This window comes from Neovison vison, chromosome 2, assembly GCF_020171115.1.
Source record: "Neovison vison isolate M4711 chromosome 2, ASM_NN_V1, whole genome shotgun sequence".
Lineage (NCBI taxonomy): Eukaryota > Metazoa > Chordata > Mammalia > Carnivora > Mustelidae > Neogale > Neogale vison.
Window position 1 is genome coordinate 84583640 of NC_058092.1, and position 15308 is coordinate 84598947.

At 35.7% G+C, this 15308-nt stretch overlaps 1 protein-coding gene across 2 annotated transcripts in view; it reads left to right on the forward strand.

Annotated features, from left to right (window-relative positions):
* Positions 1 to 15308, forward strand: part of SNX7 (sorting nexin 7) — a 98255-nt gene that overhangs the window by 19492 nt on the left and 63455 nt on the right. For both annotated transcript variants that reach the window (XM_044238742.1, XM_044238741.1), the window contains exons 2-5: positions 5443 to 5625; positions 11298 to 11408; positions 11734 to 11898; positions 13918 to 14116. In XM_044238742.1, coding sequence (XP_044094677.1) covers positions 5443 to 5625; positions 11298 to 11408; positions 11734 to 11898; positions 13918 to 14116 — 658 coding nt within the window. The remainder of the gene's footprint in view (positions 1 to 5442; positions 5626 to 11297; positions 11409 to 11733; positions 11899 to 13917; positions 14117 to 15308) is intronic.

Below are 15308 nucleotides of genomic sequence, written 5' to 3' on the forward strand. Positions count from 1 at the left end.
GATGTTCACAGACACAGTTCAAGCTGTGGAGTTTGATGCCGTGATGCTGAGTGTAGTTCCTGGGGAAGGAGCTTGGTGGCGCCACTCTTACTGCGTGGGGTGTACCCCCCCTTTCTCAGGGTTGGCGGCAGAGCCTTCGCTGAGCACTATTTTTGCTTTTCACCATTTTCCAGAAGAATGAAAATCTTTGGATTGCAAAAACAGATACTTAATGTAGTGAAGTGGCTGTGCTATATACAATATATACTATACAGAGATATTTTTATACCTGCTGACTGCATATTTATTTGGAACCTCTAAATTACATTTTTAATGACTCCTTAGTGTTCCATTGTGTTAGCATTCCATAATTTATCTTGACAATCCAATTTCCATGTGATCCCAGGCATTTTAAAATTTCCTATTTAATTAAGCAACTTTGATCAATTAAGAAAAAAAATCAAATGTCATCCAGGGTCATTTGCCCAAATGGCCCTAGACAATTATTTTAACTTATTACAGTAATTCTTACTGCCTTTGAACATATACACAGTGTTGACATTAACAATTTTAATATTTTTCTCAGTAAATGTTTATTTTAGAACCTGGAAATGCAGAAACTCATAGAAAAATATTAAACTCAATAAGCATCCCAACACCTGAAATAACTTCTGTTAACTTTTTTGGTATAGATTATAAGGTTGTATCCTCTGTCACTCACACTTTTTCTCTCTTACCCTCTCCGTCTTAAATGCACATAAACACACATACACACCCAAGAATCTAATTGTACACAAATTTTATATCCTGTTATTTTCTTTTAATAATATACTGTGACCCTTTTCCCAACATACTGTATTCTGTTACTTCTAGAATAATAATTTTAATCACTTTATTGTGTTCTATCACATGGATAGACTTTATTCTAGCCTATTAATAGGGAAATACCATAATTAATTTGCTAAACTTTATGGCAAGATATTTATTATCTCTTATTTTGTGTCTCATTAGTACAACTGTTATGTGTCTATTCCTTGGTTTAAATCATGCCTAAGTGTTTTTCCTTTCACAAATCATTTTGTAATCACAGCAACCTGAACCTTCTAAATTTAAACAAACCTTATTGCTCTTACCTCTTCACTTGGTGTGTCTTACCATAATATCTCTTGTGTTATTGCATTGAGGGGTTACCCAAATGCTGCATTATAGTTCACAGAACTAACTTTTTGTGTGGGAAGTGCCTTAAGAATAGTGCTGTGGATATTACTGATGCTTCAAAAGGATTTATGTTGATTTGTTTTCAGGGGTAAAATAAGTCAGTATTATGATTTCAGCCTTTTTTTCATTCCTAGTACTACAAAAGCATTCCTTCTCTTAAAATATTGGGGTTTTGCTACATTTTTATATACTAATAAATTTAGAAGTTGTACTGTTTTAGCCTGTGAGGTGGGAGAGATTTTGCAAATTTTCAACTCCAGGTCCTCAATTTAACCTTGAAAGGCTGAATTAATTGTTCGAAGTTATTTGCTTAGTCAGTGGTAGAGAAAGGACTAGAACCCATGTTTGAGCCTCCTCTGTAATGATTTTTTTTTTTTTTCCATTTAGGACTGGCTAACTCTGTTGCTAAGTTACGATAGACTTTGTTGCTGAATTCATCTTTAAGTGTGTTGGTTAAATTTAATCTGTTCATAACAACAGACAAAGTTTTTTATTCTAACATCTATACATATTCTTAATTTTGGAGGAAAATAGTAGTATCTAAAAGAGAAAGCAGAGTTGGAAACCTGTCATTTTTACTACTGAAGAAATAACTCAAATGTCATATTGATACTGTTAGTTTTATGTTTGCATATGAATAAAACATTACTGGTAGAATTTACTGCATGTTATCCTTTTGTTTCATTTAAAATTTTTTATTAAAAAATAACATGCAGCCCTTTCTTTAAAAACAAACTATTGATAGTGCCTGAGGAGACAGTATGTCCAAGGAAGTAGCCAGTGGCTTTGAGGCTGAGGAGGGAACCAGTGTGGTTGTGAATGAGAACAAGACTGCTTTGGTTCATGGAGTCAGGGCTGAGAAGACAGTTGGCCTGGATGGAAGATTGGTTACATGTAGGGGGATTGAGCATTAATAAATATCTTCCAGATACTGGGAGCCAGGCTTCTCTCTGCTGGAGAAAAGAGTTACAAACATGGAAAGAGGTAAAGCCGGAACAGTCAAATGGTGTCAAATTGTAACTGGAGGTATTGGTGTGAACTCATAGTATTTACTTTCTATCTGTATATCTCTAGATCCAGATGTGTATTGCGTGTGTGTGTGTGTGTGTGTGTGTATTGTACATATATTTCCTATCATTCACATCTTGGTTTCCAAATTCCAGTTTCCTCTAGAAGGAACCATAGTTTCTTAGAGAAATGTCTGATTCCATAGCTGGGTCAGGGAAAATAGAAGATAAACCTGAAACATCTTGTTCTGCGAAGTTACATTATATACAGTGCTCAAGGAATAATGAAGACAAATCAAAAACACACAGATACCCCTAGGGGGTTCCACTAGGCAGGTCATGGACACTTAACATCAAAATAAATTATGACATTAATGGACTATAACCTATTGAATAACATAGGAATCTGAGTCTATACTTATATAGTTAATTGAGTAAATAAATAAATACTCTTTATTCTCCTTAGGAGGAAACCTAGTGATAATGTCAAAATTGAAAAAAAAAAAAAAAGGAATACATGTGTTATTTTGAAATAAGGAATGTAACAAGGAACAAAAACAGCTAATAGAGTTCTGAATTTGCTTCTGAAGAGTGTGAACTGGGAATAGCAATTCTGGAGCATGGGAAGCTGCTTTTAAATTTTAATTTGCTTTGTCTTATTTTAAGCTTTGTAGAATTATTTGACTTTTTAAAACTATACATATACTTTTTATTTTGAAATAATTTCAAACTGGGAGAAAAGTTGCAAGAATACCACAAAGAACCTAGATTTCCCAATGACTGCCATTGCACAATTTTCCTTTCTCTCTCCCTCTGAGTTAGTTGAATACATTGAAGACATGATATTTTATTACTCCTGAATTGGCCTGCATATTTTTTGAAAACAGGGACACTCTCCTACCAAAGTACAGTATACATACACAAATCAGGAAACTGATAATGACACAATACTACATTCTAATCCACAGACCCTTTCATATTTCTCCATTTGTCCCATTAACATGATCAGAGAGAAAAAGCAAAGGTTCTCCTTTTTTGGTATGGAATCCAATTCAAGATCACATGCTGTAGTTAGCTATTATGTTTCTTTGGTCTTCTTCAGTCTGGAACAGTTGCTCATCTTCCTTTTTTCCATCAGAGGAGTTGAATTTTTGAAGCTATTTTATAAGCAATGTCTCTTCCTCTCAAACATACACAGTACCTGTATTTTTCTTCTGATTAGTATAATTATATCACCATTTTTAGTTAAATTCAGGATTAAGAACAATTTGTGGGTGTTCACAGTCAAGCCAGTTCATCTATAGAATCTAACATGACATGCTTCCTCTCATTATGTTTAAACATATCACATATTCTGTCACCTCCCTCTCTCCTTCCTCCTCCCTCCCTCTCTTTCTCTTTTCTTTTTTTCCCCTCCCTCCCCCCTCCCTTCCTTTTTCTTCCTTCCATCTTTTTTTTTTTTCCTTCCTTCCTTTGCTCACTCCTCTGGTCTTTCCTTCTGTCCCTCCTTCCTTCTTCCCTCTCTTGCTTCATTCTTTTTCCATTCTTCTTCTCCTTGCCTCCCTGGTGACTGTCTTTCTGACCAGGTCTGTATACAATTTCTCTAGTTCTGCTGCAAAGCTATCAATCTGGAACATTCCTTCACACTCATTTGAAGAATTTTTTCTGGTTCTCTTTTCTGTTGAGTCTGCTGTTTTTAGATTGTTTCTTCTTCTTCTTCTTCTCTTCTTCTTCTTTTTTTTTAAGATTTATTTATTTATTTTAAGGATAGGGGAGGAGCAAAGGGAGAGGGAGAGAGAGAATCTCAAGCAGACTCTCTGCTGAGCACAGAGCCCTATGCTGGGCTTGATCCCACAACCCTGACATCATGACCTGAGCCAAAACCAAGAGTCGGATGCTCAACTGACTGAGCCACCCAGGCACCCCCTAGATCCTGTTTCTTCTGGCTCTGTGCCCTTATTTTAGAAAGTTAAAGAAGCTTCCAAAGAATGGGTGCACGGGAAGTCAGTTTTGGGTATCCTTTATATCTGAGATGGTTTTAATCTATGTATACTTGAATGACAATTTGCCTGGCTATATAGAGTTCTAGGTAGAAGATATTCTCTCAGAATTAGGAAGATGTTTTATTGTCATTTAGTTTCCTGTGTACCATTGAGAAATCTGGAGCCATTCTCAATCCTGAGAGTCCTGTTGTATTTTACCTATTTATATTCCCTCTGGAAGCTAAGATCTACTATGAAATGTCATGTAGTAGATGGTTGCACAACACTTCCTACCCCACCAAGGCCCCATTCATTTTGAGGAGGTATGAGAGGCCCTGTCAGCCTGGAAACACTTCAGTTCAAAGCCCATTTTTCCTTCTTCATTTTATGGAGTTAGTTTTATTAAGGCACTGCCTGCCTGGATCCTTTAATTTTTAAAAACACTTCCTTCTCCTTTTCCATCTCTTGTTCTTGTAATTCAGCGTAGTTCTTGACTCCTAGCTTTCAAACTTCCTGTTGAGTTGTTATCTTATTATCATATTTCAATTTTCATGAGCCTCCTTTTTTATTGTCTTGCTGCTGTTCTCTGAATTTTTTAAGAATATAGCTCCTGTTTTTATTCATGAATTAGATATCATTCTTATCTCTGATGATTTCATCTATTTTTTGTAAGCATTTTTTGTTTTGTTTTGTTTTGTTTTGTTTGTTTGTGAGTCTTCCACATCAGAGGCTTTCTGCATACTTAGATATTTTGTAGTCTCTACATCAGGTAATAAAAAGTGGAGGAGATACTCAGCATGTACGGTAGGAGCTTCACTGCAGGGTGATTAGGCAGAGACCTGGCTAATGCATCAGGGACTGCAACAGTTAGTCTTCTCTCGGAATGGTGAAGGGAGAGGAACCCTTCAATCGCTGTGTGGAATTTTGCACATTGCTGCCAGCATCCTGGCGGCCAGCTGAGGGAAGAGGGCTGGCCATCTTCCCATCTAGTCTACAGGACTTTCCTTGGCTATCTCTTCCTTGATTCTGCTTGGCAACCTTGAGTTCAGAGACACCCCAGGAAGTAAACTTGAAGTGGGATTTTAATAGGAAACAAGAGATAAAAATACATGTTCAATATAGCAGATCTAACCAGGAGTCCAGTCATCCTTTTTGTTCTTGATATATTTCATTAGTATTTATGGCTTCTAAGAAAAAGAGGATTTTAATCTATTTCTTCTGTAGATGTTAATTTTTGAATGTGTTTTATTCCTCAGGATGCCTCACTGATGGACATGAATTCCTTCAGCCCTATGATGCCAACATCCCCTCTGTCGATGATAAACCAAGTCAAGTTTGAAGATGAGCCAGATTTGAAAGATCTCTTCATAACAGTTGATGAACCTGAAAGCCATGTTACTACGATTGAAACTTTCATTACTTACAGGATTATTACGAAGGTAAACTTTTAATGAACACTTTTTTGAATAGAGTTGCTCTCTGAACTTTGGAAGTGATTTTTGTTCACTATGACTCTCAACAGTACAGAATCTTAGCTGAATTATTTTTTTTCAACCATTTTAGGTAAGATATTGCATCTAATCTATCCTTCACTTGTTCTGTATGAAATTGGTGGAATTCAAATTACAGCAGTCACTCATCTTTTTAGCAGTTGAGCATCTTGAAATAAGAACATTTAGTTTTTAGTTTCAAAAATAATAAAGAAATATCTTTGTAAAGAAATATCTTTAGAAAAGAAGAGCCTCAGTTGGCTAATAAACAACATTTTGAAAAAATGATACAGTATTTTGTTTTAGCATTTCTTTTGAGGATTACAAAATACAGCTTCATTTGTTTTCCAAATAAGAGCAAGTGTCTGCTTTATAAGATCCTGTTAAGTTGTCCAGTAATTAAAAGGCAGAGTAAATCTAGAACCCAAATCTCCTTAATCCCAAGAGAAGGCTGTGGAAAAGACAGTTTACTTCTGACAGAATTAAACAACCAAACAGTTGAATTAAAAAAAATTTTTTATGTAATAGCAGCCTTTGAGAATTATATTCATAGGTTGTAACATTTTCTTTTCTTTTTTTTTAAAATCTTTTAAGATTTTTTTAAATCTTTCTTTTTAAAGATTTTATTTATTTTCGAGAGAGAGAGAGAGAGAGCCGGAGGTGGGGGACAGAGAAAGAGTCAGAAGCAGGCTTCCTGCCAAGTAGGGAGCCTGATGCGGGGCTCGATCCCAGCACCCTGGGATCATGACCTGAGCCCAACGCAGACAACTCACCAACTCACCAACTGAGCCACCCAGGTGCCTCTATAATATTTTCTTTATGAAACCTCACCCTAATCTCTTTTGTAGCTGAAAAGGGTTTGGACCATCTTCCTGTAATCACTTCTTCCAATGCAAACTCCACCTTGCTGCCAGTTAGTATTTCGTAAAAGTGTATATATTTGATCTCTTCACTCAGATTCTTAAAATCCTTCCTTGGTTCCTCATCTCCTGTACAACAAAGTGCAAATTCCCTTGAATGACATATAAAGAGCTTTTTAAAAAGTCCGATGCCAGCTTACTATATAAAGACTCATCTCCTAACTCCCCATGTTTAATACTCTGCTCTCTACTCATCTAGAGCTATTTTTGTTATCTGAATACTATAGGGTATTTTCTTTTTTAAGATTTTATTTATTTCTTTGAGAGAGAGAGCAGGAGTGGAGTGGAGGAGCAGAGGCAGAAGATGACTCCACACTAAACAAGAAGCCCTACTGGGGACTCAATCCTAGGATCCTGGGATTATGACCTAAGGCAGATGCTTAACTGACTGAGCCTCCCAGGCACCCTTCTAGGGTATTTCTTACTCTCATGACTTTGTATATGCTTTTCCTTGTTTGCTATGTCCTTCCTCTTCTAGAGGAAGAATGAACAACTGTTTATTTTTCAGCAACTCAAAATGATGCCTGCTGCACTCCCCCACCCCCTGCACCTGCAGGCAAGAAGGCCTCTTTCTTTATCCTGTTTTCCCATGTTGTTCTAATTGAATTCTTAAAGAATGTAAAACATTGGAGTCATTATAGCAAAGAAATTAAAGGTCTATATTTAATCCTGCTAAGCCTCAGGTTTTTGTTAAGTCTATAAAACAGAAATGATAATCGAACCTGGTTCTGTAGAGTTGCTGTAAGAATTGACTTAGGATTGGTAATCAATGTAAAACACTTAGCAAAATGCCTGACACATAATAAATGTTCATTACTCTCCTATCTGTATGTGGGTAGATCACTATGTGTTACTTGCATTTATTCCAGGCAAGTCTGTGAGCTTCTAAAGAAGGTAATTGTATCTTAAGTTCTCCATATTTCCAAACACAGTCCTTCGGATATAGTAACTAAGCAATTTAACTTTTTGGTGCATGGATGAGTGAAGAAATTTATGGTATCATACTTGTATCAAGAGGCTACAGAGCAAGACAGCATGGAATTGAATCTTGATGACTCCCCTTTCTTGCTATGTGTCTTGGGCTATTTAATTAACCTCTCTATGCTTAGTGTCCTCAGTTGTAAATAAGATCACGGTACTAACCTTGTAGGGTCTTTGTGAATATTTAATGTGTTTATACAGACATACTGCTAAGTATAGAACCAGATTTCTACTGGTATTACTATTTTAATTATAAGCACCCATTGTTATCCTCCTTCCTAGCAAAGAATTTGTGCAGCTGAATTATTTTCCCATCATTATTGGTTTCTCTTAGACACTTTTTTATAAGCCATCCTGTAAATTTTACTCTAATCAGAGACATATAATTCTGATGAGTTATCCAAAATTACATCGTACTTTAAATGTACTGCTCTTATAGTAGTAGTAATACTGATAATATCACTGTGCGGTTAACTAACATTTATTGTGTGATTACTTTGTGCTGGGCAATGTTTTAACCACTTTATACATATTAACTTATTTAAAGCTTAACAACGATCCTAGGACCTAGATGTTGTGCGCTACCCCCATTTTGTGCGTGAGGACACTGAAACTCAGTAACTTGCCAAAGGTTACACACCATAATGATTACTTGAGCTGGGATTTTAATTCCAGACCATTTACTTTCACGCTATATGGGTTTTCTGTTCTGTTTTTGTGCATCTCTGCACTGTTATGGCAAACTATCTTTCATTTCACTTTTATGAAATAGACATTTATACAATACGTCCCTTTGTTCTACTTCTGATTGTTTTTACTATATCCTAGTATTTAGACTAAATCTATATATGCTAAAATATGCCTTATAGATAAAAATACCTAAACATTTAGTAGATGAATATCATGTTATCAAATATAGTCTTTTCTATGTTATTCACTTATTATCATTTATTCACTTTCTCATATATTCAGTGAAGTTTTATGGAGTGCCAGTTATGTCCCAGGTACTGTGCTTGTGTATTGAGATAACACCAGCAATCAAGGCAGACATACCCCTTGGCTTCATGGAGCTTTCAACCTAGGGGGGTGATGGATATTTAACAGTTAAATGCTTAATTAATATAGTCATAAATGCTGTGAGAGAAAAATAGAGGATTTTTTGAGCACAGGGACCCTGTCTAGTTTGGAGGTTCAGAGGTGGCTTCCCTGAGAAAGTTTTAGTTTTATGAAAATTTATATTTATGACATTAAGATTATAAGGGTGAAACATATATACATGGGCACCTGTGTACACTGACAATATCCACTTAGGAGTACTTAAGAATGATCTGGCTATAAATAATGATGAGTCTTAGGAAGCCCATGTTCCTGGCATCTGTTCTCCTTGTGGGAAATTACCCTTTATTCTCCAGATTAGACTATCTAAAGTGACTGCTGTAACGTACTTTTTCTTTTGGAGATCAAGAGACGTGCCTTCCTTTAATACATATAGAAACAAGAGCAAAGATATTTAACAAGGGTCTTCTCCCTCACATCCTCATCATGAAGACAGACTCCTAAATGTCCCACCAGTGTGGAGTAGGTGTTGAAGTATATCCCTGATCCCAAGACTCATTTTCTCACAAAAACAATTTTCTGTATCCTCAGAGCCTAGAGTAACTGCTCTTGACCAAAGGTCAGTGTTTGTTGAATGAGTGCGTTTTGGGGTATACATCACATGAGTCCATTAGTCCTAATCTTCAAGTACCTAAGCTTTTAAGGTCAGATATAAAAAATTAAACACCATTTACGATATAGCTTCCGTGGAAAACTGTATCCTATATTAGAAGCATTATTTGTACTTCAGATTAACTTTTTGGAACACATGTTCTTTCTGAATTGGAGATCTGTCATCAAACCCTGTTATTCCTACAGTTAGGAAGCTTCTTTCTATCTTCTAGTGGCCAAAATTGACCACTTTAGATAGAACAACGATTTTGTCCCTGCTGTTGGGAAATAAACCATGATCTGAGCCCAGCTGAGAATACTTGTTTTCCCTTCCATATCTTATTCTTATAATTCTTTGGGAATAGAATAAATTCTTAAAGTAGCATGAAAGAACACACTGTACTTATCTTCTGTTTTCTTCTGCTTTTGCAGTATGTTAGAAAACTCTTCTAAGTCAATGACTGAGTGATGGGGACAGAATCAACCAATTATTTGACTTGATTTTGCATCTTCCTCTTGCCAGAATTTATGTCAGATTGTTCTACGTTTACTTAAAGTGTTGAAAATTCTTGAGGACATATAAAGCTCTTAACTGCCCAATTTTTTAGTATTTTAGTGTTGGTTTTGCCAATTTATATTTTTGGAAATTGGTAGTGAACCTATACATATGTGCCACGCACAAGAAGGTGTTCAATAAGTATTTTTTAATGAGTGACTATAAACCATGTTTTGTGTGTGTATATATGTATGCATATGTGTGTATTTGCATATATATGTACACATACCAACTCGTATATATGTTGTTAAACTGTGTTTCTACTAGATTTAGTTTTCCTATTTTTACCATTTCCATAACTTGTACCCATAGTTAAGATTTTATAGTGCTTTGTGAACATTTAGTTCCTTAGACTTCTGCATCTCATTTACCTCCATTTTTTTCCAAGGAAATGTTTTGATAAAATATATTGTATGATATTCTAAACATTCATTTTAAAGGAGTAAACTTTGGAAAGTTTAACTTTTGTGAACCTTATTTCATGACAATTAAGACCGCATCTATGACTTGAACTACTTAATCCTACCATCGCATTCATCTGTGGGTGACTGATATTTCTGGTGAGTGCGAAGTATGCATGAAATGTGTTATTTCCATCACCACTCCTCCAGGAAAATTTCAACCTTAACAATAATATATATAATTTTTAATATGCAAAAAGTTTAGTTAATACAATATTGTATGAGTGAGTGTGCATTAGATAATCATTTTTTATTTGGCTTGGGATTCATGCAGTGGAAATGAGGTTGATATTGTACCCACGTTCTTCTTGTCATATATGTTGGCATAGTTTTTTGGTTTGTTGAGAACAGATATTTTATTTGCTTAATTTTCAGGATTTTAGGCAAATAACTCAAAATCCCTTGAGAAATGACAGGAAGATTTTCTTTTCACATCAAATCCTCATTAATAACATTTTTTAAACAGTGGTAAAATCACTCTGTAAAATGTTAGAATTTTCATATACTAAAAGCAAATTTTACCAAAGCAATTCATTTGAGAAAATTCCAGGAAAACATTTTTTTCTCAGTTATTATTTTCCAAATTACAAAAATAGAACTTTCCTCAAATTCTGAATTCTAATCATCTTGAGAAAAATATATTTGAAACCTAAATTCAGAACACACTTTCTTGTTAGCAAGAAAGTCATGCCAAATATAATCATAGTTAAAATCTTGTGGAAGGCAGATGGCTGCTGTAAGACAGATTTTTCAGTTTGGATTTTAAATTTGAGCATGATGTTTGCTTTCTTTCTGAAAATACTGGAAAGTTTGCTTTGTTTCATCTGCTACATGAATTGATGATTACAAAAAAAGTACAGGCTGACAAACACTGAATAATTAGAATTTGTTAATTTTTCTTCGAGACCCATTTATTTCTGAATGTCTAAAATAACATTGGGCAAATGTCTCCTGTCTTATATTGCGTGTGCTGTTATTTTCTCCTTCTTTGTTCAGACATCTCGTGGGGAATTTGACTCCAGTGAATTTGAAGTTAGGAGACGTTATCAAGATTTCCTTTGGTTGAAAGGAAAACTTGAAGAAGCACACCCAACTCTGATTATTCCTGTAAGTCTGCATTTTTTCCCCCATATGGTGGCTACCATTTTGTCTTGTGAATCATTAGAATGCCGAAAGGCTAATGTCAGACCTCTGACTTCACTGAAAATCATTGATCTTAGAAACGTTTGCTCTTAAACATTCAATCTATGTACAGATTTGTTTTTCTAAACTGTTCTAAATATGTTAAGATTTTGCAGGTTTGGGTTCTGGCATTGTGAATCTTGGAATCATCACATGCTCGAATAGTCTTCCAGAAAGGAAGAGTATAGAATTCCTTATAGTTTCAGGCCACATAATGCTTAGATACATCTTAAAAATTTTTTTGCCTCAGCCATTGCCTGAGAAGTTTATCGTGAAAGGAATGGTGGAACGCTTTAATGATGACTTCATCGAGACACGCAGGAAGGCACTGCAGAAATTCCTGAACCGAATTGCTGATCATCCAACTTTAACATTTAATGAAGACTTCAAAGTGTTTCTTACTGCACAAGCTTGGGTAAAGAATTTTGATTTAAACTCATATAATCCTTTTGTGTCTTTGTGTATAGTAGGTTGTACGCTTCCTTTTGTTTACTTTTATAAATCAGGCAGCAGCATCCTTGAATTGAGATGGACTATCAGACATTAGAGAGATATCCTTCAGATTTAACCCTGTGTCAAATTTACATGTAAACATCACAGACGTCTTCTATCTTCCTCACATATACATATTCATATTTCTCTTGGTAGCTGATTTTTTTAATGTCAGGGTACTCCTTGCATATATAGCTAATACTGAACACATTACATATGTTTCCTTTGTAACTGGTTAGGACTTTTCAACTTAGGCTAAAAGTCTTTATTAAGTGGATAGATGGTTGGATGGATAGCCATATAGAAAATATGATTTTCTTATTTTTCTTTCAATTACCTAATGAAGGGTACTGTATCTATTTCTAATGCAGAAATTTGTATATTCATCCTCTTTTTTCTTTTCACCTATGGAAATATAACTCACAAATAAGAATAATGGCTAGGGAAATTGGTCAGTATTAAATGATTGCTGACCAATATTGAGTCTTATATCTCTCAGTTGTTGCCAAAGTGATAGAGGCTAGAAGGGTGGTTCGTCTCAGTTTTGACAGATAGTACTTATTTGGAAGCCCTTTGAGACTTCTGTGAAATGAATTTGTGGCCTGACTCCAGAACCTTAGAAGCTGCTGGAAACAGTCTCTGTAGTCACCATTCACAGTAATAGTTTGCCAGTTGTGACTTGCGCCATCTCTGATAATGTTGACTCTATCGAGTGATGCTGTAGCACTCCTGAGAGATGTGTTATCTGGTCAAGGGTGGCATCTGTCGTCATATGCATGGAAAATCACATTGACTTGGAAGAAAACAGTTTTACTTTTTATGTATTCTTCTGTGTAAGACCTTCAGGAAGGAAAATCTGGATAAAGATAATATATTATTCAACATTTGGATAAATAGCAGTATTTTTATCTGTGGATTTGCTGGTCAGCATTATTATTTATAGATTTTTTTTTCTTGTGGGTAACCTTTTATTTGATCCCAAATCTGCATTTACAAGTGGTATAACCATCACGAGAATCCCTTCGTCTTCTTCCTGGTGTTCTTTTTTAATATGCTGTATTTCTAAAGGGTTACTTTTGTGTGGTGTCTCCTTTTATTGCATTTCTTCTTTTCGCAAGTCTGTAGCCCTCTCTCCCAGATTAACTGAGAAGCAGCTAGCTACATATATTCTTAAAAATCTTTCTCTACAGCCTGCCAGTGTCACAGTTTACCCAACTTCAGTTGATTGAAGAGCTATGGTCAGAGTATCTATTTACAAACTACTGTTTGTAACATTACATTACAAAGACAAAGCTAGTCAGTGCTTAGCAGTGAAGACTCTGGAATCAGACTGAGCCTTGTCCAGCACTTAACTTGGACTTAAAGCAAGCTCCTTAACCTTCCTGTGCTTGTATATTCTTCTGTAAAATGAGGATAATAATAGAGCCTACCTCATCATATTATTGTGAGTTATAGATTTAAAAATGTGAATATAGTGCCTAAAACATCCCAAGCTCTCAATACATGTAAGCTATGATTATAACCAAAGAATTAATGAAATTTCCATTTTTTTTTTTTCAGGGAGTAGTTGAGACCCTAAGAAATCTTCTCTCAATCATTTTTCCATTAAATTCCTGTTATAAAATATAGATTGCATCTCCTATTGTCCCCTTATCTTCTTCAGTATCTCTTTAAGCACAGTTCCCTCTGTTAAACCTTGTTCTTTTAAAGATCCATGCTGAGAGGAAGCATGTACACATGTTTTACTTGCATACTTTGAAAAGGAATATTATCAAGAAGAATAGACTTAGAGGAAGAAGTGTACCCCAATAAAACTCAGCTGCTTCAAACTACATAAAAAAAAAGTATATGAAACATTTTTATTCTCTATTCTTCCAATGAGATTTCCTTTGGTTGGGAATATTGGAATATTTCATTTGTTTGTCTGTCTGTCTGTTTCTAGGAACTCTCTTCTCATAAGAAGCAAGGGCCTGGATTACTCAGCAGAATGGGGCAGACGGTCAGAGCCGTTGCGCTGTCGATGAGGGGAGTGAAAAGCCGCCCGGAGGAATTCATGGAAATGAATAACTTTATTGAAATATTTAGCCAGAAAATAAATTTGATAGATAAAATATCTCAGAGAATTTACAAGGAAGAAAGGGGTATGTAGCATCCCTGGGATGTGATCACAAAGTTGTTTAATTTCCAGTGGATTTTCCCATTTGCTCGTGTAGTAAAGCTACATGATGTTAGCATTTCTTTTTGGTTCTCTCTTGAGATTTCCATCTCTCTGCTTACAGCCCTCATCTCTTCTTGCATGTCCTTTGTTTTCTCCATTAGGGTCTTTCACATACTAATCATTGTTCATTAAATTTCTGGTCTGATCTTTTCAAGGTCCCTGCCATGTCTGATTCTGATGCTTGTTCTTTCTCTTTAAATTATCTTTTTCACCTTTTACTATGCCTTGCCATTTTTTTTCTTTTTTCTTTTTTTTAAATTTTATTTATTTGACAGAGAAGTCACAAGCAGGCAGAGAGGCAGGCAGAGAGAGAAAGGGAAGCAGGCTTCCTGCTGAGCAGAGAGCCCGACGCGGGACTCGACCCCAGGATGCCAAGACCACGACCCGAGCTGAAGGCAGAGGCCCAACCCACTGAGCCACCCAGGCGCCCCATTTTTTTTTTTTTTCCTTAATAGCCAGATATGACACTGGGTAAAAGGAATTGCAATAAATAGGCCTTTAGTAATGCACTAAGGCATGGGGGAGGAGAAAGCTCCTGTAGTTTTAAATACAGAAGAGTTCTGTAGTTCTCACTATAGAAAAATGGTTCTATAGTTTTGTGATCAGGTCTCAGTCTTACAGAGCCTACGCCTCTGAACTGTGAATTTCACAAGAGTTTTTCAGTTTTTCCCTCCCTGCTTAGCTGGGACAGAATGGTCAGAATGGGCTGGAGTTGAGTATTTCCCTTTTTCTGGTTAACACATTTCCTCTGAGGGCAGGCCTTTGTTGAGAAGAATGGAGTGCTCTGGCTATTTCAAAAACGGTTCATTTTCCTCTACAAGGAGCAGGAGTAGTTTTTACTCAGTATCTGCTATGGGGACCTAGTCAGTTGGTTTGAGAATCTCTGGATTGATGGCTTATGTTTTTTTATTTTCTGGGTCCCCCATTAAATAGTAGATTCCATCAGGATCAAAAAGGGGAAAGATTTATTTTATTTCTAGTATCTAGACAGTACTTAACACATAATAGGTGCTCAACTAAAACCTGTTCAATGATTGGAAAAATAAATGAATTAATGTATCATTTGGTGGTAAGAGAACTTGCTTCATCAAGAATCGATTGGCTATTAAAAGAAA